The sequence below is a fragment of the Amblyraja radiata genome, chromosome 25, assembly GCF_010909765.2.
Source record: "Amblyraja radiata isolate CabotCenter1 chromosome 25, sAmbRad1.1.pri, whole genome shotgun sequence".
NCBI classification, from domain to species: domain Eukaryota; kingdom Metazoa; phylum Chordata; class Chondrichthyes; order Rajiformes; family Rajidae; genus Amblyraja; species Amblyraja radiata.
The window spans coordinates 15,223,396-15,251,340 of NC_045980.1; the positions used below are offsets into that span (position 1 = coordinate 15,223,396).

A 27,945-nucleotide genomic window follows, 5' to 3' on the forward strand; every position below is an offset into this window, starting at 1 on the left:
AGGTTGAGGGGAGACCTGATAGGACTATATTAAATTATGAGAGGCATAGACGGTCAGAATCTTTCTCCCAAGTTGGAAATATCAAAGACTACAGGGCGTAGTTTTAAGGTGAGAGGGGCAAAGTTTAAAAAGGAATATGCCTGAAATGTGCTGCACAGAAGGTGGAGGCAGATGTGATAATGGTATTTAAGAGGCTTTTAGATAGGCACATGGATATGCGGTAAATGGAGAGATATGGATCATGTGCAGGCAGATGAGATTACTTTATCTTTATGTTCAGTACATACATTGTGAGCTGAAGGGCCAATTTCTGTACTGTACTGTTCTATGTTCTGCTTGCATTTTTGTAAAATGAAAGATGCTGGATAACTGTTCCTTAATACATTGGCGTGCAAATGATGGCTCTGACTGTGTAGCCATGCAAGGCTGAGTTGTGTTGGACTTTTGTAGCAACTCGGGTCCGAAAATGCCAGTGAAACCAAAGAGCAGGACAGCAAAAAGATTTACCTGGAAACTGCAAAGTAGAGTCATGGAGTGATGCAATGTGGAAACAGGCCCTTCGGCCCAACTTGCCCACACCGTCCAACATGTCCCTACACTAAAGATAGACACAAAAAGCTGGAGTAACTCAGCGGGACAGGCAGCATCTCTGGAATGGGTGATGTTTCAGGTCGAGACCCTACACTAGTCCCACCTGCCCGCATTTGGTCCATATCCCTCCAAACCGATACTATCCATGTACCTACAGTATCTACTGCAACTGTTTCTTAAGTGTTGGGATAGTCCCTGCCTCAACTACCTCTTCTGGCAACTTGTTCCATGCACCCACCACCCTTCGTGTGAAAAAGTTACACCTCAGATTCCTATTAAATCTTTTCCCCTTCATCTTAAACCTATGTCCTCTGGTTCTCGATTCACCTACTCAACACACCATTGTTTCAAAGTAGATCAACATTTTTTGCTGTGGCACAGTCGAAATATGCCAGGGTAGCTTTCTTGGTGTAAATATCACCAACGCCTTGCCCTGGTCTAGGCCCATGGACACTGTAGCCAAGAAAGCACACCGACACCTCTACTTCCTCGGAGGTCTATGGAAAGTTAGCATATCTCCAACGACGTTTACCAATTTCTACAGATACACCGTAGAAAGCATGCTGTGACGCAAGTCGGGGCCTGATCAACCCCGGCTGGGTCACCTGGGCGAGGGTGTCTCATGTTGTGAGACCCGAAACACCCGATGACCCCAGATCACATCACTGTGGATGCGTCCCAGCGCATCTAGAAGATGTATATTTTTCACATTAGGATGAATCACAACTCGAGTTGGCAACTGCTCTGCCCAAGACTGCAGGAAATTACAGAGAATTGTGGACACAGCCCAGTCCGACTCATAAACCAGCCTCCCACCCTATGGACTCCATCCACCTCAGGAAAGCAGACAACATAATCAGGGACCATTTACACTCTAGCCATTCTCTCTCCCCCCGTTCCTGTCAGGCAGAAGGTACAAAGCTTGAAAGCATTTACTACCAGATTCCTGAACACCTCCTTCCCCCTGCTTTCAGACTCTTCGAACAGACATCCCATATGCAAAGGATTTATTCTCGATCTCCCAATCAACCTCATTGCCTCCCTTGCACTTTTTTTTTAATCTGCACTTTCTCTCTAGCTGAAACACTATATTCTTCACTCTGTTTCCTTTCTCTATTGTAATTCCTGCCATGCTCATGTGTGGTTTGATTGTACTTGGGTACAGTGTGATTTACCTGGACAGCAAAGCTTTTCATTGTAACTCAGTGCACTTGACGATATTAATACCAACGCAAGTATAAGGTCAGGGTTGAAAGAGCATTTGCATAATTTAAAGCATAAATACTATTTGATTTCAAAGAGGCTTCACCTTCAACGAACAAGTAACTAAATATTACGAAATAACGAAATAAATAATATATAAATATATTATATTTATCCAATTATAAAATACAATAGATGGATTGAAAGTAATAATCATTATGTTTATTGCTGAATTGCAGTTACAATTTGAGGAAAACAACTGTGGAATCTTTTATGTTTATTCCTTTCCATGCTTCTGCTGTGGAGAACCACCGTTGGAACTGTATCTTAAACTCGACAAAGAGATGCTTTGGCGGGACTTCTTCCAAAATCACAGAATCAGATTTTTTTTTTCCTTTCTCTGTAAAAGAAAATTGAGACACAAATTTTCATCAGGATGTTGCGTTGGTGCACAGGGTGGCACAGTGTTCAGCTGGCAGAGTTGCTGCCTCACAGCACCCTGTGGCCGCGTGGGTTTTCTCCAGGTGCTCCGGTTTCCTCCCACATCCCAAGACGTGCGGGTTTGTAGGTCAATTGGCCTCTGTCAATTGTCCTTTGTGCGTAAGGAGCGGTTGGGAAAGTGGGATAACACAGAACTAGGGAGAATGGGTGATCGAAGGTCGGCGTGGTCTTGGTAGGGTCTATCTCCCTGATCTATCTCTAAATGTTTTTAACGAATTATGTAAATCGCACTGATATGCAACGGAAGATTGAATGGTTAAGACTTCACTCAAACGCAGGTGAGGAAATACTTTCCTGCAGAATGTAATCTGCGCTTGTTTATGGAAACTGTTGTGGGCACCTGGTGAAAAAGAGACATTGTGATTCTGTGGCACTGGGGATTAGCGAGCTCACTGGAAAATTTCAACACATTACATTTTAACTTGTAACCTATTAATGATTCGTCCTTCCTGTTTAGTTTAGTTTTTAGTTTAGAGATTCAGCGCGGAAACAGGCCCTTCGGCCCGCTGTGTCTGTACCGACCAGCGATCCCCACACATTAACACTGTACCACACACACCAGGGACAATTTTACATTCATACCATGCCAATTGGCGTACAAACCCGGATCTCTTTGGAGTGAGGGAGGAAACTGAAAATCTCGGAGAAAACCCACGCGGTCATGGGGAGAACGTACAGACAGAACCCGTAGTCGGGATCGAACTCGGGTCTCTGGCGCTGGAAGCCCTGTAAGACAGCAACTCTACCGCTGAGCCACCTTGCTGCCTGAAAATTAATAATTTTCCCTTCTTCGTGAAACAGATTAACTTTTCAAATTTGCCCAGGCACATGGAATAGAAGGTACGGATCATGTACAGACAAATGAGATCAGTTTATCTTGGCATCATGTTTGGCATAGACATTGTGGGCTGAAGGGCCTGTTCCTCGGCCTGGACTGTTTCATGTGCTATGCGTCTGTTCTACTTTTGCAGTGCATAGTTAGAGCACCATATTGTAAGTCAGGTCTCTGGTTATTCCAGTGAGATCTGTGTTTATCAATCTTTTTGCAATAAACATCCTTTGGTATTTTTTTGACAGTCAATAGGACAATTTCAAGGTAGGTAAAAGACCAGGATCATCTGTGATTTGCATACGTCAGCCTTTAACATAGAACTGTAGAGCACAGGAACAGGTCCTTAAAGCTTCCTTTCCTGGTACAGGTGTGTTTGAGGTTTTTTAAATATCTTTTTCTTAGTGGCTGTTGACCATCATTAAAAGTGTTTTCTTCTTCCTCCTGAGGTGTACGTTGCTGATATGTAATACCACTCTCGTTTTACAGACATACGTTCCATTCAGTGGACTCGCCTTCCCTGTCCTGTGAATTGGTTTATTCATTTTCTACATTTGAAAAAGATGTGAGTGTAGGTTGCTACATCACATCCTGATGTACTATCGCAGCGTTTAAGAAACATTTAGACAGGTACATGGATAGGACAGGTTTAGAGAGATATGGGCCCCAACGCAGCCACGTGGGACTAGTGTAGATGGGACATGTTGGTCAGTGTGCGCAACCTGGGCCGAAAGGCCTGTTTCCATACTGTATGACTCTATCCACAGAGAAAATGCTTATACTGCCAGAAGTATTTTCACTTGTTTATTAATACAATGTAATTACTGCCCCTTTATTGAAGAGGAACCATAGTCCATAGAAATAACTTCATCAGTTTTGACTGCAAAAAAATGCCTGGATTTAAAACATCAGGGTAAGTGGCATTGTTGAGACTTGGGCAAACCAAAAATGCCACTTACTGAGGTCCAGTTTGTCTAGTTTATGTTTTGGCTTTGTTGCACTGCCTTTTCCTGCTTTTGAACTCTTTTCATCTTTTTTCTTTGCGTTCTTTCTTTTCTTCGTCTCCTAAAAAGGAATGATACAGTTTGGTAAAACCAAAGTATTAACAATTATTTTATTGTCTCATTTGTTGCCAGGATCAACTTCAATAATACATTGTTGAAACTAATTAGCAACCAAAATATGATCTCCTCATACATCTTTAACTATAGCTTACAGATATGGCTTGGCAATTTATTGAAGAATGCAATCTCCCTCTCACCCCCTCTGCCCTCTCTCCCACGCACATGCTCTCTCCCTCACATGCTCTATCTCTCCCACACACGTATTCACACATTCTCCCACACTTTCTCTTTCTCCTTTCCATTTTCTCCTCCATCACTTATCTCTCCATTGCTCCTTTCTATTCAGCTCCGTGCTTCAAAGAGAGTCATATATGCCGTCAACGGAACAACTAAATTCCTTCTTGTTGCAGCTTAACAGGCCCTTAAAGGTGATAACACACAGATAATATATAATACTCAAAAATACAATAAACTAATAACTGGAGGTAATGAAATTTTCAGGTGGGTAAGGTATGAAAAATCAGCTACGAGTTCCTAGAATATTGTTGATTGTTGCTGACAGGAATCCCACTGGGAATGGACAATGTACGTGTAATAACACCAGATAAACAACAAGGAATCACAATGGACCTTGAGGTGCCTTGCTGATCCTTTGCTCCAGATATGAAATCCAGCCATCTGTTCCGCAGGGACCAGCATAACATGTCGTGCTAATTAATAAAATGGAAATATTATGCTCCCTACGCTTCAAACTTTGGAATTTTTTTTTTTGCTTCCATCATTGTGCTACCATGTGCTGTACTTCCAACATCTTCAGTAAAGTGGACAAGACAATGAACCATGGTTTGTTTGGAATCGCTACAATTTACAGGGCATTTGTTTACGGAGGAAAGCATCAGTTATCTAAAGGGGACATATTTAGCACTTACATTAATGAAAATCTAATCTCTACCTTTTCATGGTTTTAAACAGGGTTATAAGATAAAGTAGACCATTTAATGCCCACTGGAGTTGTAATTACTTGTATGTTACCTTAATATCTGGAGTTGGTGGTTTTGGTTTTGATTCTTTTTCAGGAATTCCTAAATCACAAAACATCTTGAACGCAGGACCCCCTGTGAACATGGAGTTCAGATCCACACAGTACGTTCCCAGGACTCTCTCAGTGGGTGCATCACTTTGAAATACAGTCGGTATTTTCTTTAGATCCTTGGCGCTGTCTTTGCCCTTCTTGTCCTTGGTGCTGTCTCTGCCCTTCTTGTCCTTGGCACTACCTTTTGCTTTCTGATCCTTGGCACTGCCTTGTCTCTTCGGCTCCTTGCCGCTGTTTTTGCCTCCCTAATTCGTCAACAGGTGCACATATTAGTCAGATCAACATCAAAGAGCAACAGACATTTTTATACTAATATAACAATTGGCGACTTTAGAACAGTTACTTAGAAGACTAAATCCAGTTGGTCTACTGTGGACTGGCTCATTGATCCCCATATATTGTGGTATTAGAATTCCTCAACCATCTGGGGACTTCCAAATGGGGGGAAAAATATTATCAAAAGGGCACAAAGTGCTTGAATAACTCAGCGGGCGTGGCAGCATCTCTGGAGAACATACAGAGGTGATGCTTTGGTCCGAGACCCTTCTTCAGACAAATATTATCAAAGTGGGTAATAGGGAAATGACTTGATTCTTAATATTTTGGTTGAGATGTTAAACTGAGGACTCATCTGCTGTCGGAAGCAGATGTAAAGATTCCAGAGAGCATGTTAAAGGAAGCTGGGAGAGAGGTACAGCTGGAGTCCTGCTTATTTATCCCTCGCTCAACATCACAAAAGCAGACAAACTAGTCAATACCACATTGCCATTTGTGCAACTATGCTCCATGTAATCTGGAATAACAGGGATCACACTTTAGGACTATTTTCAATGATAAATCCCTTTGGTTTCCTTCACCTAAAAAAGTGAGCAATGGTCTAAGAATGCAAATCTTTTTTATGGTATTTAGATTGTGTTACTTCCTTCATTTTGATTCCTTGGATGAAAGAATGAGAGCTATCAACAGGTATCAGGGGATCCTCTAGTTTACCCTGTAGTGTATGTTTGTCAGTGGTTACCACCTTTGCAGAATCTCGATCTTTCCCTTTCCCTTTCTCTTTCTCGGAAGCATCAAGAAAATCCGGCAGCTCGACTGGCCACGAAAGGATCTACAAAAACAAGAAAGTGTCTCTGCATAAAACGATAGTTGTATGATTGAAAGAGTCGGAACAGATCAACAGCAAAATGTACAGTGAGATAAAACTCTACTTTGAGAGTTTTGGCAGAGGTGGCACAGTGGTAGAGTTGCTGCCTTAAAGCGCCAGATATCTGGGTTCAATCCTGACTAAGTGTGACATCTGTACGGAGTTTGTACGTTCTCCCTATGGCCGCATGGGTCTTCTCTGGGTGCTCCGGTTTCCTCCCACATTCCAAAGACTTACAGGTTTGTAGGATAATTTGCTAGGTAAAATTGTAAATTGTCCTTAGTTTGTGTAGGATAGTTAAGTCATTCCAACATGAGTTTCCCAGCATTTTCTGTTTTTACTTAAACATTTCAGATTTTAGCAATGTATAGGAGTATATTCTATAACTTTAGCCAATTTCTGATCTGGAAAATGTTGCTCAGCCCACTAAATTATAAATTATATTTGCCACGAGCGGGTTTGTAGGTTAGTGTGTAGGATAGAATTAGTGTACGGGAGATCGCTGGGCAGCGTGGGCTCGGTGGGCCGAAGGACTGTTTTTCTGTGCTGCATCTCTAAAACTAAAACCATATCCCTAGCTCTGAAAGCTGTCACAGACGTTCAATGTCTTTGATGCTCAGAATCTTTTAGAAACTGTTAAAAATAAAAATAATTTTAAGTGAATTTAATTTAAAATAAAATTTAAAAAATGAAAAATAAATATTTGACCACACACATTTTTGGGCTGCTGGTATATTCACATACACACGTGTGTGCGTGTGTGTGTATGTGTGTATATACATATATATACACACACATATATATATATACACATATATATATATATACACACACAGATAGATAGATAGATAGATAGATAGATAGATAGATAGATAGCCTTTATTGTCATTCAGACCGAAGTCTGAACGAAATTGCAGCAGTCATACATATAATACAATAAAAACAACAATAAACACATCTCCTCACTGTGATGGAGGCAAAAGTCTTAGGTCTGCAGTCTCTTCCCTCCTCTTCTCAATCTGCGCTGAGGCGATACCCCCCGGGCGATGTTATAAATCAGTCCCGCGGCTCAAACACCGCGGCCCGGGGTGGTCGAAGCTGCCGCCCACCAGTCCTGCAGATGCAGCCGCTGGCCCGTGGCCGAACCCCGGACTCAGGCCACCACCGCCAGAACCATCGTCCCAGCCACCCTCACGTGAGTACCGTACCGTCTTCAGCCTCGGGCTGGGCCGCCCCCGACATGGGCGCCGAACCTCCCCTGGGCCGGGCCGCCCCGACATGGGCGTCGTTTCTTCCCCGGGCCGGGCCGCCCCGACTTGGGCGTCGCTTCTCCCTCTGGCCGGGCCGCCCCGACTTGGGCGTCGCTTCTTCCCCGGGCCGAGCCGCCCCGACTTGGGCGTCGCTTCTCCCTCTGGCCGGGCCGCCCCAACATGGGCGTCGCTTCTCCCTCGGGCTGGGCCGCCCCGACATGGGCGCCGAACCTCCCTCGGGCTGCGATCGCTGCATCTCCCCGAGCTCGGCTGCTCCGACGGGAGCCTCGTTCCACCCTCGGGCTGGCCGCCCTCACAACCTCTCACGGGAGCACTGTTCCAGCCCTGAGCCGGACCGCCCTCACGGGAGCGAGCTCAGGGCAAGTCCTGACGGGCTCTGCCTCCGGAGCCTCGAGGTCGCCAGCTCCATTAGGCCTCAGCGCAGACGGAGGCAGAGAAGGGGAATACGACAAAAAAGTCGCATTCCCCCGCAGCGAGAGACTGCAAACCCCGTTTCAACCCCCCCCCCCCAAAACACAAACTAAAAAACAAAAACTAGACTAACCAAAACAAAATAAACAACACAAAAAACACAAACAAACGGGACTGCCGGTGAGCCGCTGCAGCCAGAGCTGCGCCGCCACTCCGAAGTATATTATACACATATACGTGTATATGTGTGTATATACATATATGTGTATGTGTGTATATACACATACATATATATATACATATACATACATATATATACATATACATATATATATATATATACACATATACATATATACACACACACATATATACACATATATATATACACATATACATACTCCTCCAACGGGATCCCACCACTAGACACATCTTCCCATCTCCACTCATTTCTGCTTTCCTCAGAGACCATACCTTTCCACAACTCCCTGGTTCCCATCCAAACCACCCGCTCCCCAGGTACCTCCCTCTGCAACCGTAGGAGATGCAACACCTGTCCCTATACCTACTCTCTCGACACTGTCCAAGGACCCTCACAGCCCTCCACGTTAAGCAGAGGTTCACTTGTATGTCCTCCAACCTCATCTACTGTATCCACTGTTCTGGTGTGGACTCTTATACATCGGTGGGACCAAGCGCCGACTGGGTGATCGTTTTGCTGAATACCTTCACTCGATCCGCCTAATCTCCCGTCTGCCAGACATTTGAACTCCCCCTCCCCTCCTGACCTTTCTGGCCAGGGCCTCCTCCACTGTCAGAATGAGGCTAAACGCAAATTGGAGGAACAGCACCTCATATTTTGCTTGGGCAGCTAACACCCCAACGGTATGAATATTGATTTCTCCAAATTCAAGTAACCTTTGCTTTCTCTCTCTCTCTCTCTCTCTCTCTCTCTCTGTCTCTCCCCCACTTTAGTTTTCCTACTAGTTTCACTGTCCTGACTAATTTTACTGTTTGTACGCCTTTGTCACCTTCCCCTCAGCTAACAATGAACCATTGTACATTTCTTTGATCATCGTCTGCTTAGACCTGCAAATTTCACACTTTACCTCTCCATAATCCCCCTCCCCCCCCCCTCCGACTCTCAGACTGAAGAAGGGTCTTGACCCAAATCATCACGCATTCCTTCTCTCCAGAGATGCTGCCTGACCTGCTGAGTTACTCCTGCATTTTGTGTCTATCTTCTATTTAAAATAGTTCTCTTTTCTCTCTGCAGCTCCTCAACCTCAATTGAAATCAATGGTCTAAATGGACACAGGAATAAAGCTTCTCCTCCGACTACACATGGAGTCCCAGAGCAGAGGAAACAGCAAGCAGATCTTGGCCAGTAAGTTTTTACTGGAGTTTAGGATGAGGGGGAATCTTATAGAAACATATAAAATTATAAAAGGACTGGACAAGCTAGATGCAGGAAAAATGGTTCCAATGTTGGGTGAATCCAGAACCAGGGGCAACAGTCTTAGAATAAAGGGGAGGTCATTTAAGACTGAGGTTAGAAAAAACCTTTTCACCCAGAGAGTTGTGAATTTATGGAATTCCCTGCCTCAGAGGGCAGTGGAGGCCAAGTCACTGGATGGATTTCAGAGAGAGTTAGATAGAGCTCTAGGGGCTAGTGGAGTCAAGGGATATGGGGAGAAGACAGGCGCGGGTTATTGATAGGGGACGATCAGCCATGATCACAATGAATGGCGGTGCTGGCTCGAAGGGCCGAATGGCCTCCTCCTGCTCCTATTTTCTATGTTTCTATGTAACACCTTCTGTCATAATTCTTTCCCACAGAATTAATTCCAGCCTTTGATCACAAATAAAATTGGAAAAAAGTAAAACTGGATGTAAAATGTAACAAAAGCATAACATAACACTGTTAAAACTTCCAACTTTCAATCATAACACTGAGCATAGAGCAATAGCAAGTGATGATCGTAAACAAAGTTTACCTTTTCCTCAATTACATTTATTATGAGACCTTTTAGGAGCAATTTCTTCAATGCAGACAAATCCGTCACAGAGTAATGCAGGGTGTAGTGACACATAATCGGATCTGCCCACGGTTTTTTAGATACCTGGTGAATAATGACTGAGGGACAAAAATCAAAAGTGAAAATCCCCTTAATTTTATTTGGTAGATTACTTTGCTTTTCCACACAGCCTATTTCACATAAGTTTGCAGGATTTTACAGTATCTCTTGCCATTTCTTGATAATTCTTGATTTTTGCAAGTTTCATGGTTTTTTGACATGTGGGATAATGGCTGTTCTGTCCCAATGGAAGAATAGCAGTGGACCGAATGACATATGAAATAATAATGACAATAATATTTAAAATATAATCTAAAGATAATAATATAACGATATATGAGTGTGAAGAATGGTCCCAACCTGAGACGTCACCCATTCTTTTTCTCCAGCTGCTGCCTGCCCCATTGAGTTACTCCAACGTTTTGTGTCCATCTTTGACCTAATGATATAGTTTTGTGTTGTATTGTACAACTTGCTCATGCTGTTTAAGGTGCCGGTTCAATTAACGTAGCCTTGGCTTTTGCTGAACTTCTTACTTAATTTAGTTCCCACATTCTTTACCAAAATTTACACACTTGTCACTGTGAAAATTTCAATGGTAGTTTCAAGAATTTCAAACATTTATGCCACTAAGTCTAATATGCCTTATGACAATGTTCTCATTATACCCACAATAATTTCAAAAGTTCACATCATAGGAGCAGAATTAGACCATTTGACCCATCGAGTCTACTCCACCATTCAATCATGCCTGATCTATCTTTCCCTCTCAACCCCATTCTCCTGCCTTCTCTGGCTTTTCAAAGGGAATCCCCTAATTCTCCCCAGGGAAGGCACGGTTAAAGAGGGATACCTTCCTTAAATGTTTTTGGAATTTATGCTTAGTAAGGGTTTACTGCACAGTGGCGCAGCAATAGAGTTGCTGCCTTACAGCGCCAGAGACCCGGGTTCGGTCTTGACTATGGGTGCTGTCTGTATGGAGTTTGTACGTTCCCTCTGCGACCAAGTGGGCTTTCTCTGGGTGCTCTGGTTCCCTCCCCCACTCCAAAGAAGTACAGGTTTGTAGGTTCATTGGCTACTGTAAAAATTCTAAATTGTCCTTAGTGTGTAGGATAGTGCTAGTGTACTATCAGGCTCGAAGGGCCGAATGGCCTACTCCTGCAACTATTTTCTATGTTTCTATGTACTGGGCGATCGCTGGTCGGCGCAGGCTCGGTGGCCCAAGATATTGTACCTCTTTTCACGCTGTATCTCTAAAGTCTACAATTTGATTACATTTATTTTACCACTCTGTACTTGCTGCCATTGTGTTGGTAGAGATTTGATGTCACGTTGATATTTTGGTAGATGTCTGACGCCACCGCCAGGAACCGGTAAAGTTACGGTGGAAAATTCAAGAGCTGGTAGAGATTTGGTGCTGACGACAGGCTCTGGAGAAAGGCCAATCTGTGCTTTATACGAGTCAGTGGTACTTGAAATTTCACTGGATGAGATTGTAATTTGGCTGGTACGCTATGTGGGTTAAAAAAAAGTTATCGTTAAACATAAATAGTAAATGACGAGGCTGGCCATCAGGACATACGTCTAAGAACAGTTACAGTCATTTACGCTGTTGTTTTATTGACACCCTGACCATGCTACACCTTGGTTCACCGCTGACTTACTGAGCCCCTCTCCACCACAAGCACCCACCCATCTGCCTCACCCTCAATCCAAACCCTTGACGATTTCAGCAGCAAAACACAAAATGTCAGTGTAACCCAGCGGGTCAGGCAGCATCTGTGGAGGGAATGGACAGACGACGTTTCTGGGTCGGGATCCATCTTCAAACTCTGCATCTGCAGTTCCTTGCATCTTGCTCTGGCTGGATTCATCTGGTTCTGCTCACTTTGCAGTGACAACATACACAAAGGGAAGACCTTTCCCTCTGGCAGCTCGAGAGGACTGAAGACATGCAGTTGATGATGCATTGACATGATAATGCGTTCTGCACCAAGAGGTAATGAGTGTTTCAATGTCGTGTGTGGCAGCAATGGAACCTTGAAATTCTTGCTGCAGCTTAACAGGGCCGTTAACACACAAATAAATATATAATGATCAATAATACAATAAATTAATATCTGTCATATGAGGTAACATATACAAAGTATGGAGTGAAACCAATGATGGATTATCATGGTTGCCGAGGTAGTAGTTAGTGTGCGTGTTCAGGAGCCTGATGAAGCTGTTCTTGAACCTGGTGGTCATGGTTTTCAGGCTCCTGTACCACCTTTGGTTTGGTAGTAGTGAAATGATAGAGTGCCCATGGATAGTGTGGATCTTCGAGATGCTGGCTGCCTATTTGATGCAGCATCTCCTAAAGATCCCTCTGATGGTGGGGGTCCAGTCATTCAAGAATCATTTGGCCAGTCTATTAAAGATGATACATTAAAACAAGAGATGAAAATATACCAGGGCACAATTCAAAGAATTGATGTAAAATTAACAAAGCAGGAGTTAGCTCTTTCACCCTCCACCTATCTTTTCTTTTATTTATTCTCCAGGATCTAGCATCACTGACAAAGCCGACATTTCTTGCCCATGATAAGATGGTGGTGGACTGCTGCCTTCCTCAACATCTGAGTCCATTGAAGAAGGTATTTGCCCGGGTGCCGTGAGTGAGGAGATCCAGGAAGTTATGACAAAGCAGGAATGCTGATACATTCCTAAGTCAAGACATTGTCCAAGTTGGGGCAAAAGCTGCTGGGATGAAGTTCCTGACACTGCCCTTCTTGCCTTCTTGCACTAACTTCCTGATTTGTTTGCCCTCTTCTTTCTTTCTTTCAGAAGCTTAAAAAAATAACTTATTTTTGGAAGTACATTTTGCTTTAACCATTTCCCTCCTTAATGTAGTCAATGTGCTAAAAATAAGTCTTTCAATTTAACTTTAGTTTATATCTATGGAACATAGATTTACACAAGAGCCACCACACATTCGTATCCCACAACATTGGCAGTGTCCCTGAAGCATTTATTCATTTTGGATCAAATTGATTGAAAAATGCAGCATGGAAACATGCCCTTCGGCCCACCATATCCATACTAGCCATCATTCACCCATTCGCTCAAGTTCTATGTTATCCTACATTTGCATTCACTCCCTGTGCACTAAGGGTAATTTCCAGAGGCCAATTATCCCACAAACCCACTTGCTTTAGGATGTGGGAGGAAACCGGAGAACCCAGAAGAAACCATTAGGTTGCAGGGGAGAACATGCAAAGTCCACACAGACAGCACCTGAGGTCGGGATCGTTCCTACACTACCAGCGTGCTGACTACTTCTTTTGTCACTGAAGTATTTTGAAATGTTCTAACATTGTATATGGCATTAACTGATTGCAAATTCTCCATGTTTATTTGTAATTGAATCCCCAGACCAGATGTTTTCAATCATGAGTAATAAATTAATCTCCATCTTTTGTCAATAGCTATCCCAAATCCAATCCCAGTTGGAACTTAGAACAGTACAGGACAGGAACTGCACTGCGGCCCACAATGCTTGTGTCGAACTTGATGCCAAGTTAAACTGATCTCATCTGCCTGTATATGATCCACATCCCTCTATTTGCTGATGCTATTTAAAAGCCTCTTAAATGCCACCATCATATCTGCCTCTACTATCTGCAATTTCAGATGCTGATTTACACCAGAGATAAACTCAAAAAGCTGGAGTAACTCAATGGGATGGCAGCATCTCCGGAGGGAAGGAATAGGCGATGTTTCAGGTCCAGCATCTCCGGAGGGAAGGAATGGGTGACGTTTCAGGTCCAGACCCTTCTTCAGGCTGTGTTTTTCCAGCATTTTGTGTTGATCTTCCTTTAAACTTTCCCCTTCTCACCTTATAACTATGCCCTCTAGTGGTGGACATTTCCACTCTGGGAAAGGGTTCTGACTGTCAGAGTTAGAATAGAGCAGTTCTCTTTATAATGTATTCAATACAGAACTTAGACCAACATAGATCTTACTGCAAGTAAGACTTTCATTGTTCTATTTTGGTACGTATGACAATTAAACACTCTTGAGGTGACTCTATTACTGTTTTGCACAACAGCATTACATTCACACTGATTAAATATCCAAAAGATGCACAACAACAAAACTAATAAGAAAGAGCTGACTGCCACACACCTTGCCTTTTCTCGTGTCCTTTATATTTAATTTCGTGAAATCTTGTTGATCCTCAAGAAACTCATAGGTTACAAAGTAATTCCTCTTGATTATTGGGAATTCCGGTAACTCCTCCAGAGGATCAACGGGGTTAGGAATTCCTGTTACATTCCCTATTTTTATTGTCACCCGAGCGACATTATTGTTAAATTCTGGAGGATGATATACATATTAATGAGAAGGGAGAATTGAAATAGATCAACATTCAACTCAATTAGCCATTAAATAGATAATATAAACAGAACATTCAATATATTATTAAAATAAAATGTCAGAAACATTGGTGTCTGAAGGAAATGATAGACTGATATTTATGATTTAGGATTTAACACATCAAACATGGTAGAATTAGGTCATTCAGCCCATCAAGTCTACTCCACTGCTCAATCATTAGACTTTAGATACAGTGTGGAAACAGGCCCCCAGACCAACCTGCACACTAGCACTATCCTTCACACTTGGAAAAATGTTACAATTTACAGAAGATCTCAGGTGCTACCTGTGTTGAGTTTGATCGTTCTTCCTGTGACCACATGGGTTTCTTCCGGGTCCTCCGGTTTTCTCCCACATGTATGTAGTGTGTAGGTGCAAAAGTGGGATAGCATAGAACCAGTGGGAACGGGTGATCGGTGGCCCGTGTGACTCGGTGGGCCGAAGGGCCTGATTTCATGCTGCTTCTATCAATCTATCAAATTACTTTAAAATGTAGAGCAATAAATAATGCCAACCCCTAAAATGTTAAACCGTGCGTTGGTTTCAAGTCAATTGGTGGAACACAGTATAAGCAAAGCTTTAGAGATGAAATAAATTCTCAACACATATAGATAGTAAAGGACTGTGGACTTCACACTTGCCTTCATATTTAGACATAAGCTTAAAAGTATGTCTTTCATCTGAGGATATCAACACATCATCCAGGGCAGTGAGGTTCGGTAGACTGTCTATGACGAAGCCCCGATAATTAGGAAGAAAGGCAAATGGATTGCCCTGGAGAATAAGGTTCTTCAGTTTTGGCAGCAAAGCAATATGAGCCACAATATCCATCAAATCCACAAAGTCATTAAAACTCAAATCAAGCGATATTAGATTGGGCCTAGTTTACAAGTGATTAAAAAAAACACGGAAGTGTTATTATTACATCACACTAAAATGTCAGAATTGTAATTGTTCTTTGTAAGTAGAAACAAGGAACTGCGGATGCTGGTTTACACAAAGTGCCGGAGTAACTCGACGGGTCGGGCAGCAGCCGTGGAAAACATGGATAGGTGACATTTCGGGTTGGAACCCTTCTTCAGACTGAAAAAGGGCTCTGACCCGATACTTAACATAAGATTACATGATCACCTGGATGATGGTTTAGTTAGTTAGTGCTATTAATACAAAAAGCTTCCATTCTGACATTAATAAACGTTATTGAGTGTCATTTAATCTTCAAGCAACCAACCCACTTTTTGTTTTATGGGCAATTGAAAGGAGATTGATTATATGTTCAGAAAGGAGACCAAGGTTTGCTGGTATATTAGTACTAGATATTGTTTTATTAGAAAAAGTCCCAATCAAGAAGTAGCTGGGGAGAAGTAGTAGATGGATCCCACATATAGACACAAAATGGTGGAGGAACAGCGGGTCAGGTAGCTTCTCTAGTGAACATGAAGTAAATGGAGAGAAAATGAACCTGTCCGTTTTCTCCAGAGATGCTGCCTGACCCGGCCTGAGTTACCCCAGCATTTTGTGTCTATCTTTGGTATAAACCAGCATCTGCAGTTCCTTGATATTACATTATAGATTGAGCCCAGGTTGTTTGTGATCTTCCAGGAATAATATCTGTAGGAACTGGATATTAGTATATTTTTTACCTCGGCAGTCTATTCAAACTGATGGTTTACAAGCCTTCCTTGAATAGGGTCGATGAGAAATAGAGCTTCCAAAGAAAGTCTCAATACAGTTCTGAACCATATGTTCCCAAAACACATCCATGGGATATTTGTGCAATCTCACTAAGAAATAAAAGACTCTTGCTGGAAATGGAAGAAATGGGAGGTGGGTTTGGAGCCACTGACAAGAAGAGACATGTTAAAGGCAGAGTTAAAACATGGTTCTTTGAGGATCCTTATCAAACAACTGGAATTTTAGAAACTCTTATTTTTAAATAAGGAGAAATGCATGAATCCCAAGAGTGCCTAATTAATTAATTCATGATTAAATACGACTCAATCTAACCAAGGGGCTGAGTCAATGAAAATGCAGCAGCTAAGGTTACAAGAAGTTTAGAAATCACATAATTATCTCATTTGATAATTAAACGGCATCCTTTCAACTTATTTTATATTTGAGAGTTTTTGGGGCCGAATGGCCTACTCCTACACCTATTGTCTATTGTTTATTGTCATAATTAATAATGTTTGGGTATAAGAACATTGATCCGTAGAGCACAGGAATTGGCCCATAATAAACATGATGCCAAATTAAACTACTCCCTTCCGCCTGGACGTGATCCAACTTCCTCCATTCCCTGAATAGCCATGTTCAAGTTCAAGTTCAAGTTCAAGTTCAAGTGAGTTTATTGTCATGTGTCCCTGTATAGGACAATGAAATTCTTGCTTTGCTTAAGCACACAGAAAATAGTAGGCATTTACTACAAAACAGATAAATGTGTCCATATACCATGATATAAATATATACACACATGAATAAATAAACTGGTAGTGCAAATAACAGAAAGTGGTTGCTAATAATTAGAGTTTTGTCCGAGCCAGGTTTAATAGCCTGATGGCTGAGGGGAAGTAGCTATTCCTGAACCTGGTTGTTGCAGTCTTCAGGCTCCTGTACCTTCTACCTGAAGGTTGCAGGGAGATGAGTGTGTGGCCAGGATGGTGTGGGTCTTTGATGATACTGCCAGCCTTTTTGAGGCAGCGACTGCGATAAATCCCCTCGATGGAAGGAAGGTCAGAGCCGATGATGGACTGGGCAGTGTTTACTACTTTTTGTAGTCTTTTCCTCTCCAGGGCGCTCAAATTGCCGAACCAAGCCACGATGCAACCGGTCAGCATGCTCTCGACTGTGCACCTGTAGAAGTTAGAGAGAGTCTTCCTTGACAATCCGACTCTCCGTAATCTTCTCAGGAAGTAGAGGCGCTGATGAGCTTTTTTGATAATTGCGTTAGTGTTCTCGGACCAGGAAAGATCTTCAGAGATGTGCACGCCCAGGAATTTGAAGTTCTTGACCCTTTCAACCATCGACCCGTTGATATACATGTGCCTATCTAAAAGCATCTTAAATGTCACTATGGTATCTGCCATCTCCACCATCCCTGGCAGTGTGTTCCTGGCACCCACCATTCTCCATGTAAAAAAAAAAACATGCCTTGTACATCCCCTTTAATTTCCCCCCTCTAACCTTAAAGCTAGTATTTGGCATTTCTATCCTGGGTAAAAGGTTCTGATTGTCTACCCTATCAATGCCCCTCATAATTTTAGGAAGAAAATGGTGGCAAGCTGGGTGGCACAATGGGTGGGGCAGTGGTACAGAGTTACTGCCATACAGCGCCAGAGACCCAGGTTCGATCCTGACTATGGGTGCTGTCTGTACAGAGTTTGTACATTCGCTCTATGACCACGTGGATTTTCTCAGGGTGCTCCTTTTTACCTCCCACATTCCAAAAAAGATATGCATGTTTGTAGGTTAATCGGCTTCTGTAAATTGTCCCGAGTGTGAGGGATAGTGCTCGTGTACGGGTGATCGATGGTTGGTGCGGATTCAGTGGGCCAAGGGGCTAGTTTCCACGCAGTGTCTCTAGAACTAAAATTGGGTAAAATATCTTTCAACCTATTTAGTTTCCATTAGAAAGTAATCCATCCAGCGTTCTGATGGATGGAGTTAGTTAGTGCACAGCTTATTAATAAGCTTGGTACAGTTACTCCAAGGAGATCTAACCATGTGATCCTTGATGTGTAATCCATGGAAATAATTAATATGTTAACTTGTAATCAACAGCTTTTCCAGGAAGTTGTTGATTTTCACGTTGTTCAATGTAACAACTTTCCTCAGTGTTTTCGACAACAACAATCAGCTAGAAATACCGTAAATCCCTTTCAAACGAAGGAACTGAAGAGGGACTATACAGATAATGCAGATGGAACAGAGACTTTCAGATCATTTTAGTTATAATAACAAGGAACTGCAGATGCATCAAAGATGGATACAAATTGCTGGAGTAACTCAGCGGTTCAGGCAGCATCCCTGGAGAACATGGATAAGTGGCGTTTCGGGTCGGGACTCTTCGTCAGAATATTATATTCTTCATATAATTTTCTTCCGGTAATTTTTGGATGTTCAGCATCTGTCACAGTGTACGTGTGGGGCCAGAACATAACGAAGCATTGTAGTTGGAATCTGTTTGATGCTATTACTTATTCCACAGAGCTCAAGTCAATGAGGGCTGACCCCATGGCTAAATGGTTCATTTAACAGGCTTGGTTGGATGAGGAATATTTACTTTAGACATTCAATCATATGCATGATATCAAAATATTTACCAGTAGTTGTCTGAGATGTATTTGTACTCTGAGTGAAAAAACAGCTTGTTGTAGGACAACCCCAAGTGTTGTAATTCTGGGGGTGGGTCGTTGCAAAGGTCCTTTAGAGACGAAATCCTGTTGGTGCAGAGCTCAAGAATCTGTGAATGGGTCACGCAATAATGAAGTTGCTTTTTGTACCAGCATCCTCCTACAAATGGATCTCCATCATTCACAAAGGTCAACCATGAACATTTCATGGTGTTATTGTTGATTGGTTGATACTTTAATGTCACGTATACTTGGTACAATGAAATTCATTGTATACAGCACACAAGTTTGCAAAGAGTCGCTGCATAAAGGGAGCTGACAAATTTACAAAAGCATTCAATATAAACATAGAAAATAGGTGCAGGAGTAGGCCATTCGGCCCTTCGAGCCTGCACCGCCATTCAATATGATCATGGCTGATCATCCAACTCAGTATCCTGTACCTGCCTTCTCTCCATACCCCCTGATCCCTTTAGTCACAAGGGCCACATCTAACTCCCTCTTAAATATAGCCAATGAACTGGCCTCAACTACCTTCTGTGGCAGAGAATTCCACATATTCACCACTCTCTGTGTGAAAAATGTTTTTCGCATCTCGGTCCTAAAAGACTTCCCCCTTATACTTAAACTGTGACCCCTTGTTCTGGACTTCCCCAACATCGGGAACAATCTTCCTGCATCTAGACTGTCCAACCCCTTAAGAATTTTGTAAGTTTCTATAAGATAACCCCTCAATCTTTTAAATTCTAGCGAGTACAAGCCGAGTCTATCCAGTCTTTCTTCATATGAAAGTCCTGACATCCCAGGAATCAGTCTGGTGAACCTTCTCTGTACTCTCTCTATGGCAAGAATGTATTTCCTCCGATTAGGAGACCAAAACTGTACGCAATACTCCAGGTGTGGTCTCACCAAGGCCCTGTACAACTACAGTAGAACCTCCCTGCTCCTATACTCAAATCCTTTTGCTATGAATGCTAACATACCATTCGCTTTCTTCACTGCCTGCTGCACCTGCATGCCTACTTTCAATGACTGGTGTACCATGACACCCAGGTCTCGTTGCATCTCCTCTTTTCCTAATCGGCCGCCATTCAGATAAGAGTCTACTTTCCTGTTCTTGCCACCAAAGTGGTTAACCTCACATTTATCCACATTATACTACATCTGCCATGCATTTGCCCAACCTATCCAAGTCACCCTGCAGCCTCCTAGCATCCTCCTCACAGCTAATACTGTCCCCCAGCTTCGTGTCATCCGCAAACTTGGAGATGTTGCATTCAATTCCCTCGTCCAGATCATTAATATAGTCCCTCTTCCTTCTCTCCCTAGCCCGCCCCCCCCCCCTCCCCAGAGTCCCTCTTTGTTCTCAGCAGCCCCCCCGCCCCCCCCCCCCCCCCCCCCGCACCGGTGGCCCCTCTTCAGAGTGGAGGCAGAGACAGTCAGTCACACATTCAAAGTGGTGAAAGTTGGATTGCACAATCCTTCTTTTACCTTCAGCTTTCTTGGAAGGTTGGCTGAATCTATTGTAGTGATCCTGTTGGCACTTAATGTAAGTCCCTCTATATTCTGAAACCTCAACAAGTCCTTGTCAACCTTAGAGATCTGCAGGTGAGAAAGAAAGAAAATTGGAATCAGTTTTCGATTGATGCATGGAATGAAAAATGTTGCATTGTTGCAGCAAATGTTCCGTCTGTTCGTATTGGCGGAAATGTGTCAGCCTCGATAACAATCATCATGGGAGCACCTCAAGGCTGCGTGCTCAGCCCTCTGCGTTACTCACTCTATACTCATGACTGCATAGCCGGTCACAGTGCGAACTCCATCATCAAATTCGCTGACGACACCACTGTTGTGGAACGTATCACTGATGGGGATGAGTCAGAGTATAGAAGAGAGATCGAGCAACTGTCCATATGGTGCCAGCACAATAACCTGGCCCTCAACACCAGCAAAACCAAGGAACTGATTGTGGACTTTGGAAGGAGTAGGATGGGGACCCACACCCCCGTTTATATCAATGGGTCGATGGTTGAAAGGGTCAAGAGCTTCAAATACCTGGGCGTGCACATCTCAGAAGAACTTTCCTGGTCCCAGAACACTAATGCAATTATCAAGAAAGATCATCAGCGCCTCCACTTCCTGAGAAGATTACGGAGAGTCGGTTTGTCAAGGAGGACTCTCTCTAACATCTACAGGTGCACAGTAGAGAGCATGCTGCCCGGTTGCATCGTGGCTTGGTTCGGCAACCTGAGCGCCCTGGAGAGGAAAAGACTACAAAAAGTAGTAAACACTGCCCAGTCCATCATCGGCTCTGAACTTCCTTCCATCGAGGGGATCTATCGCAGTCGCTGCCTCAAAAAGGCTGGCAGTATCATCAAAGACCCACAACATCCTGGCCACACACTCATCTCCCTGCTACCTTCAGGTAGAAGGTACAGGAGCCTGAAGACTGCAACAACCAGGTTCAGGAATAGCTACTTCCCCACAGCCATCAGGCTATTAAACCTGGCTCGGACAAAACTTTGATTATTAATAACCAATTATCTGTTATTTGCACTTAATCAGTTTATTTATTCATGTGTGTATATATCTATATTACGGTATATGGACACACTGATCTGTTTTGTAGTAAATGCCTACTATGTTCTGTGTGTTGAAGCAAAGCAAGAATTTCATTGTCCTATCAGGGACACATGACAATAAACTCACTTGAACTTGAACTTGAACGTGTTGCAGCATGGAATCAGGCTCTTCGGCCCACTGAGTCCACGCAGATCATTAACCAGCCATTCACACTAGTTCTATGTTATCCCCCTTTCACATTCACTCCCTACACACCAGGAGAAGCATGGATAGGGTAGATAGTCAGAACCTTTTCCCCCCAGTGTGGAAATGTTACAGACTAGAGGGCATAGCTTAAAGGTGACAGGCTAAGTTCAAAGGGGACTTTTAACTGAGATGGTGGTGGATACCTGAACTGCATTGTTAGTGATGGAAGCAGATACGTTAGTGGCTTTTAAGACGCTCATAGATGGGCACATTGTATGCTGGGAATGGGGAGACATGGATCATGTACAGACAGATGTGATTAGTTTATGTTGGTATCAAGTTCAGCACGAACATTGTGGGCTGAAGGGCCCTTTACTGTGTTGCACTGTTCTATATGCTATGTATTTGGTAATGGCATCAAGTGGGAGTGGAGGAGCAAATACAGTCTGTTGGCAGAGTCAGACAGATTTGACATGTTCCTTGAGAATGGGTGAATGTTCCCTTTAAGCTGCTGAAGTGTTGTTCCTCCATTTTGCGTTTGGCTTTGTCCTGGCAGTGAATCATTATACAGCGTGGAAACAGGCCCTTCAGCCCAACTTGCCCATGCCAACCAACATGCCCCATCTACACTAGTCCCACCTGCCTGCGTTTGGCCCATATCCCTCTAGACCCAAGATAGACACAAAATGCTGGAGTAACTCAGCATGTCAGGCAGCACCTCTGGAGAAAAGGAATAGGTAACATTTTGGGTCGAAGCCCTTCTTCAGACTGGACCTGAAACGTCACCTGGTCCTTTTCTCCAGAGATGCTGCCTGACCCGCTGAGTTACTCCAGCATTTTCAGTCTATCTTCGGTTCCTTCCTACACATTCCTTCTAAACCTACCCTATCCATCAACCTGTCTACTCTATCCGTCTATCTAACAAATGTATCTAAAAAATTGCACAGTACCATCCACAACCACATTCTCTGGCAGCTCATTCCATACACCCACCACCCTTTGTGTAAAAATTGTTGCCCCGCAGTTTCCTATTAAATCTTTCCCCCCCCCCCTCACCTTAAACCCATGTTCTCTGGTTCTTCATTCCCCGACTCTTGGTAAAAGATTATGCATTTACCAATCTATTCCTCTCATGATCTCATACACCTCCATAAGATCACCCCTCGGTGGGGAAGGGCAAGCACAGATCAGGGTGCAAGCTGCACTTATTCAAAATTCCCCACCTTCAATGCTCAAGTGAAAGTTAAATCAAATCACCCAAATAAAATAAATACAACTTTACATCCTTCTTTCCAAAAAGGTGCATGAATAATAGTGTTTAAGAAGGAACTGCAGATGCTGGAAAATCGAAGGTACACAAAAAAGCTGGAGAAACTCAGCGGGTGCAGCAGCATTTATGGAGCGAAGGAAATAGGCAACGTTTTGGCCCGAAACGTTGCCTATTTCCTTCGCTCCATAGATGCTGCTGCACCCGATGAGTTTCTCCAGCTTTTTTGTGTACCTTACATGAATAATAGATTGTGCTCACCTGTTTATCGACAAGCCTCAAGGCTTTTAAATTGAAACAAAGCAGGTTTTCATCCACCGGTGTTGGGGAGTAGACGGATAGTTTTCTCAGGTACCGGTTCTCTGGGCTCAAGTTCCTGCTGGTCCAAGGTGAGTGCTCGTAAGACAGAAACTCCAACAATGCCCTCAGCTCTTCCTCCTCTGCACCTATTTCCTGTTCCTCTTCCTTCTCTCCTTGATATTTGAGCAACTTGCTCTTTTTGACCACGTGCGCTACAAACCTGGACCTGTTCTGCAAATGAAAATAAGGAAAGTTCGGCATCAAACTGTGGGGGTGGCAGAGCGTTGCTGAAATCAGCTCGTTACAAACTTCTGACTCCTTGACAAGAACAATCTTGTGGACATTGTGCTCAGTTTAGGTCACCCTGCTATCGGAAAGATGTTACCAAAGGGAGCAGGGAAAATTTATGAGGATGTTGCCAGGACTGGAGGGCCTGAGCTATAGGGAGAGGTTCCTTGGAGCGCAGGAGGCTGAGGGGTAAATATTACAGAGGTGTTCAAGATCTTTAGAGGAATAGATAGGGCAAAAGCACAGTATTTTTCCCCCCAGAATAGGGGAATCAAAAACCAGAGCACATTGGTTTAGGATGAGGAGGGAAAGATTTAACAGGAACCTGAGGGGCAAATATTTTTTTTACCCAAAGGGTGGTAAGTATTTGGATCAAGCTGCCGGAGGAGGTATTTGAGGCAGGTACTATCAGAATATTTAAAAATCATCTGGACAAGTACATCGATTCGACAGGTTTAGAGGGATACGGGCCAAATGCAGGCAGGTGAAACTAGTGTAGTTGGAGCGTGTTGGTGGGCATGGGCAAGTTGGGCTGAAAGGCCCGTTTCCAAATTGTATGACTCTATGACATGAGCACAGAGACAAAGAACGGCTTGCAAACTCAATGTTACAATTGATAGAAACCTAGACTAAACAATGAACAAGAACCCCTTCTCAGGACAAAGGTAATGTGGGAATGCTAACCGGCCCTGGGATCAAGGCAGAGACACAATACGAGTGGACTGGTTTAGTGCCAGTAAGAAGCACCACAGAGATTGTTGGTCTAATCTTCCATAGACTTTAGCTGTGTTCTGCCGGTGTTTTAGTTTGTTTTTCTTCTCTCTCCTGGATATTTAGCAACTGCAAGCGGTGACTAAACCACCACCAGACTCTGAGTGTGATTAGTAAGCACATTCTAACTGTGTTAATCTTCAATTGTTTGTTACAATGAATGCGTGGGATGTTACACATTTGGAAGGGCTTGGAACTGATTTGGTAAATCTTGAAAGGAATGATTGAATTTACTCTTTATTGTACCACGATTAAAATCGCTGAAGATTTTCTCCGCAACATCCCGTTGACGAAATGCTGTTTGATTCTCCAGCTCATGCACCTTGATAACGGGCATCTTATGATTATATATCACAATACTCGTGTATCGTGAAACCACAAGAAGGGTTTCATTTGCTTATTAGTTTGATTAGTGCCAAATGGCACGCAAATGGGCCCTTAGACACACCGCATCCTTCCTGATCTTTTTACCCATCTACACTGATCCCCATTAGGGCAGCACGGTGGCACAGTGGTAGAGCTTCTCAATTGCAGCACCAGAGACCCGGCTTAGATCCTGACTACAGGTGCTGTCTTTATGGAGTTTGTACGTTCTCCCAGTTACTGCGTGGGTTTTCTCTCGGTGTTCCAATATCCTCCCACATTCCAAAGATTTGCAGGTTAACTGGCCTGTAAATTGAGCCTGTTGTGTTGGGTAGAACTAGTGTATGGGTGATTGTTGGTTGGCGTAGATTCGGCAGTCCGAAAGGCCTGTTTCTACGCTGTATCTCTAAACTAAACTAAACCAAACTAAATTTGCACATTCAGGGTCAGATCCTTCTGTGCCTTGCCTATTTAAGTGTCTGTGTGAATGAATTTTGAATATAATCACTGGATCACTCACCACCACCTTCTCGAGCAGCGTGTTTCAAACATATGTCAGTCTTTGCACACAAAAAAATACCCCTCAGATACAATTTTAAACTCCTTCCACTTGCCTTAAACCTACGCTCTTTTGGGGCAAATATTTTTACTATGTACCTTATCTACATCTTGCATAATCTTCTCATGTCACCCACAGCATCTGTTGCCCCTGTGACTAGTGGTGTGCCACAGGATTCGGTGCTGGGCCCGTTACTATTTGTCATCTATATCAATGATTTGGATGAACACATACAGGGCAAGATTAGCAAGTTTGCTGATGATACAAAAGTGAGCGGTTTTGCAGATAGTGAAGATGGTTGTGAAAGATTGCAGCAGGATCTGGATCGATTGGCCAGGTGGGCTGAGGAATGGTTGATGGAATTTAATACAGAGAAGGGTGAGGTGTTGCATTTTGGGACGTCTAACAAGGGTAGGACCTACACAGTAAATGGTAGGCCTCTGGGTAGTGTTGTAGAGCAGAGGGATCTAGTACAGGTGCATGGTTTCTTGAAGGTCGAGTCGTAGGTAGATAAGGTGGTCAAAAAGGCTTTTGGCACATTGGCCTTCATCAGTCAGAGTATTGAGTATAGAAGTTGGGAGGTCAAGTTGCAGTTGTATAGGATGTTGGTGAGACCGCATTTAGAATATTGTGTTCAGTTCTGGGCACCATGTTACAGGAAAGATATTGTCAAGCTTGTAAGGGTTCAGAAATGATTTACAAGAATGTTCCCAGGACTGGAGGGTGTGAGCTATAGGGAGAGGTTGAGTAGGCTGGGTCGCTATTTCTTGGAGCGCAGGAGGATGAGGGATGATCTTGTAGAGGTGTACAAAATTATGAGAGGAATAGATCAGGTAGATGCACAGAGTCTCATGCCCAGAGTAGGTGAATTGAGGACCAGAGGACATAGGCTCAAGGTGAAGGGGAAAAGATTTAATAGGAATCCGAGGGGTAATTTTTTCACACAAAGAGAGGTGGGTGCACGGAACAGAGGAGGCAATTGAGGCTGGGACTATCCCATCATTAAAGAAACAGTTAGACAGGTACATGGATAGGACAGGATTGGAGGGGTATGGACAAAGCTCTGGCAGGTGGGAGATGTGCAGCTGGGATATGTTGGCCGGTGTGGGCAAATTGGGCCGAAGGGCCTGTTTCCACACTGTATCACTCTATGACAAGCCCAGCCTATCTAACATAACATAAGAGTCTGAAGAGGTGTCTCGACCTGAAATGTCACCTATTCACTTTCTCCAGAGATGCTGCCTGACCCGCTGTTTACTCCAGCTTGTTGTCTCTATTCCGGCCTAGCAAAGCTCTCCTCCTGACAGACAACATCCTAGTGAACCTGCTCTGCACTCTGCAGTGCAAACACATCCTTCCTATAGTCTGAGGCCAGACTGCCGTAGTACTCCAGGGGTTCAGCCTAAAATTGCAACATAACATCCTAACTTTGATGTTCTGTGCCCTGACCAATAAAGGCAAGCATGCCTTGATTCTTCTTAGAAACAAGGAACTACAAACACTGGTTTACAAAAAAAGACACAAAGTGCTGGAGTAACTCAGTGGGTCAGGCAGCATCTCTGGAGAATGTTTCAGGTTGGGACCCTTTGTCTGAAGAAGGGTCCAGACCCGAAATGTCACCTATTCATGTTCTCCAGAGACACTGCCTGAACCGCTGAGTTACTCCAGCACTTTGTGCCCCAATTCTGCTTCACCCCCCTACCTATCTGTGTGGCCACTTTCAGGGAACTATGGACTTGGATAACTGTGTTTTTCTATTCACCAATAATCCTTTGTGTCCTACCATTTACTCAAGACGTCTGCACTTGACTGCACAGAAAGTTTCTTCCCAGCTGTTATCAGGCAACTGAACGGTCCTCTCGTCAGCTAGAGTCCCATCTTGACTCCCATCTACCTCATCGCAGGCCGTTGAATTAACTTTAATCGGACTTTATCTCGCACTGAATGCTGTACCCTTTATCCTTTAACTGTGCAGTGAACGGCTTGACTGTAATCACATATAGTCTTTTCTTTGACTTGATAGCACACAAGTGTAGACTCAGAGAGCTGTTTCTTTGCATTATGTACTAACGGGACTGTACCTATGCATGGCAATAATCTCACTGATGTGTATGCAAAACGAGAATCTCATTGTACCTTGATACACTTGATAGCAAAGAAACAATTGAACCATTGAACCCAAGGTCAGGATCGAACCCTGGTCTGGCGCTGTGAGGCAGCACCGCGTAGTCCTCGAGAACCAGAGGAAATAGATTTAAGGTGAGGGGGGGAAAGACTTAATAGGAACCAGAGGGGTAACTTTTTCCACACACAGAGTGGTGGGTGTATGGAACGTGCTGCCGGAGGAGATAGTTAAAGCAGGTATTATTGCAATGTTTAAGAAACATTTAGACAGGTTTAGAGGGATATAGGCCAAACGCAGGCCTATAAATGGGACATGTTGGTCGGTGTGTGGGCAAGTTGGACCGAAGGGTCTGTCTCCACATTGCAAGACTCTATCAGCTGTGCCACTATGTCACCATGTGAAAGCATAACAATCACACAACTTATCCTTTACAGTAACTAGATAAAGTTAATTCTCTTACCCAGCTCCCAGTACCACAAGGAAAATCATTCAGGCACAAAGTCTTTATTTGCTGTTGGAATGCTACATACACCGACACACCAGCCAT

General features: G+C 43.5%; 1 protein-coding gene across 1 annotated transcript; it reads right to left on the reverse strand.

The window, feature by feature from the left end:
• Window positions 1-2,028: 2,028 nt before the first annotated feature.
• Window positions 2,029-27,945, reverse strand: lrrc43 (leucine rich repeat containing 43). The gene is made up of 12 exons (XM_033043021.1): window positions 27,859-27,945; window positions 23,254-23,523; window positions 20,448-20,558; window positions 18,927-19,066; window positions 15,246-15,484; window positions 14,353-14,543; window positions 11,472-11,697; window positions 10,105-10,244; window positions 6,303-6,389; window positions 5,221-5,526; window positions 4,084-4,189; window positions 2,029-2,194 (listed from the first exon to the last, which is right to left on the reverse strand). The coding sequence occupies exons 1-12, from the start codon at window positions 27,943-27,945 to the stop codon at window positions 2,034-2,036; spliced, it is 2,064 nt and encodes a 687-aa protein (XP_032898912.1). The 3' UTR covers window positions 2,029-2,033.

Excerpts from the sequence above, each read along its gene's own strand:
- lrrc43 (XM_033043021.1), bottom strand. The coding sequence starts at position 27,945 with ATGGCTGGTGTGTCGGTGTATGTAGCATTCCAACAGCAAATAAAGACT. Across the intron at positions 19,067-20,447 it reads ACCTTCCAAGAAAGCTGAAG|ATTCTTGAGCTCTGCACCAA; the intron begins GTAAAAGAAGGA and ends ACCCATTCACAG. Across the intron at positions 11,698-14,352 it reads AGGACACGAGAAAAGGCAAG|CGTACCAGCCAAATTACAAT; the intron begins GTGTGTGGCAGT and ends TAACCCACATAG.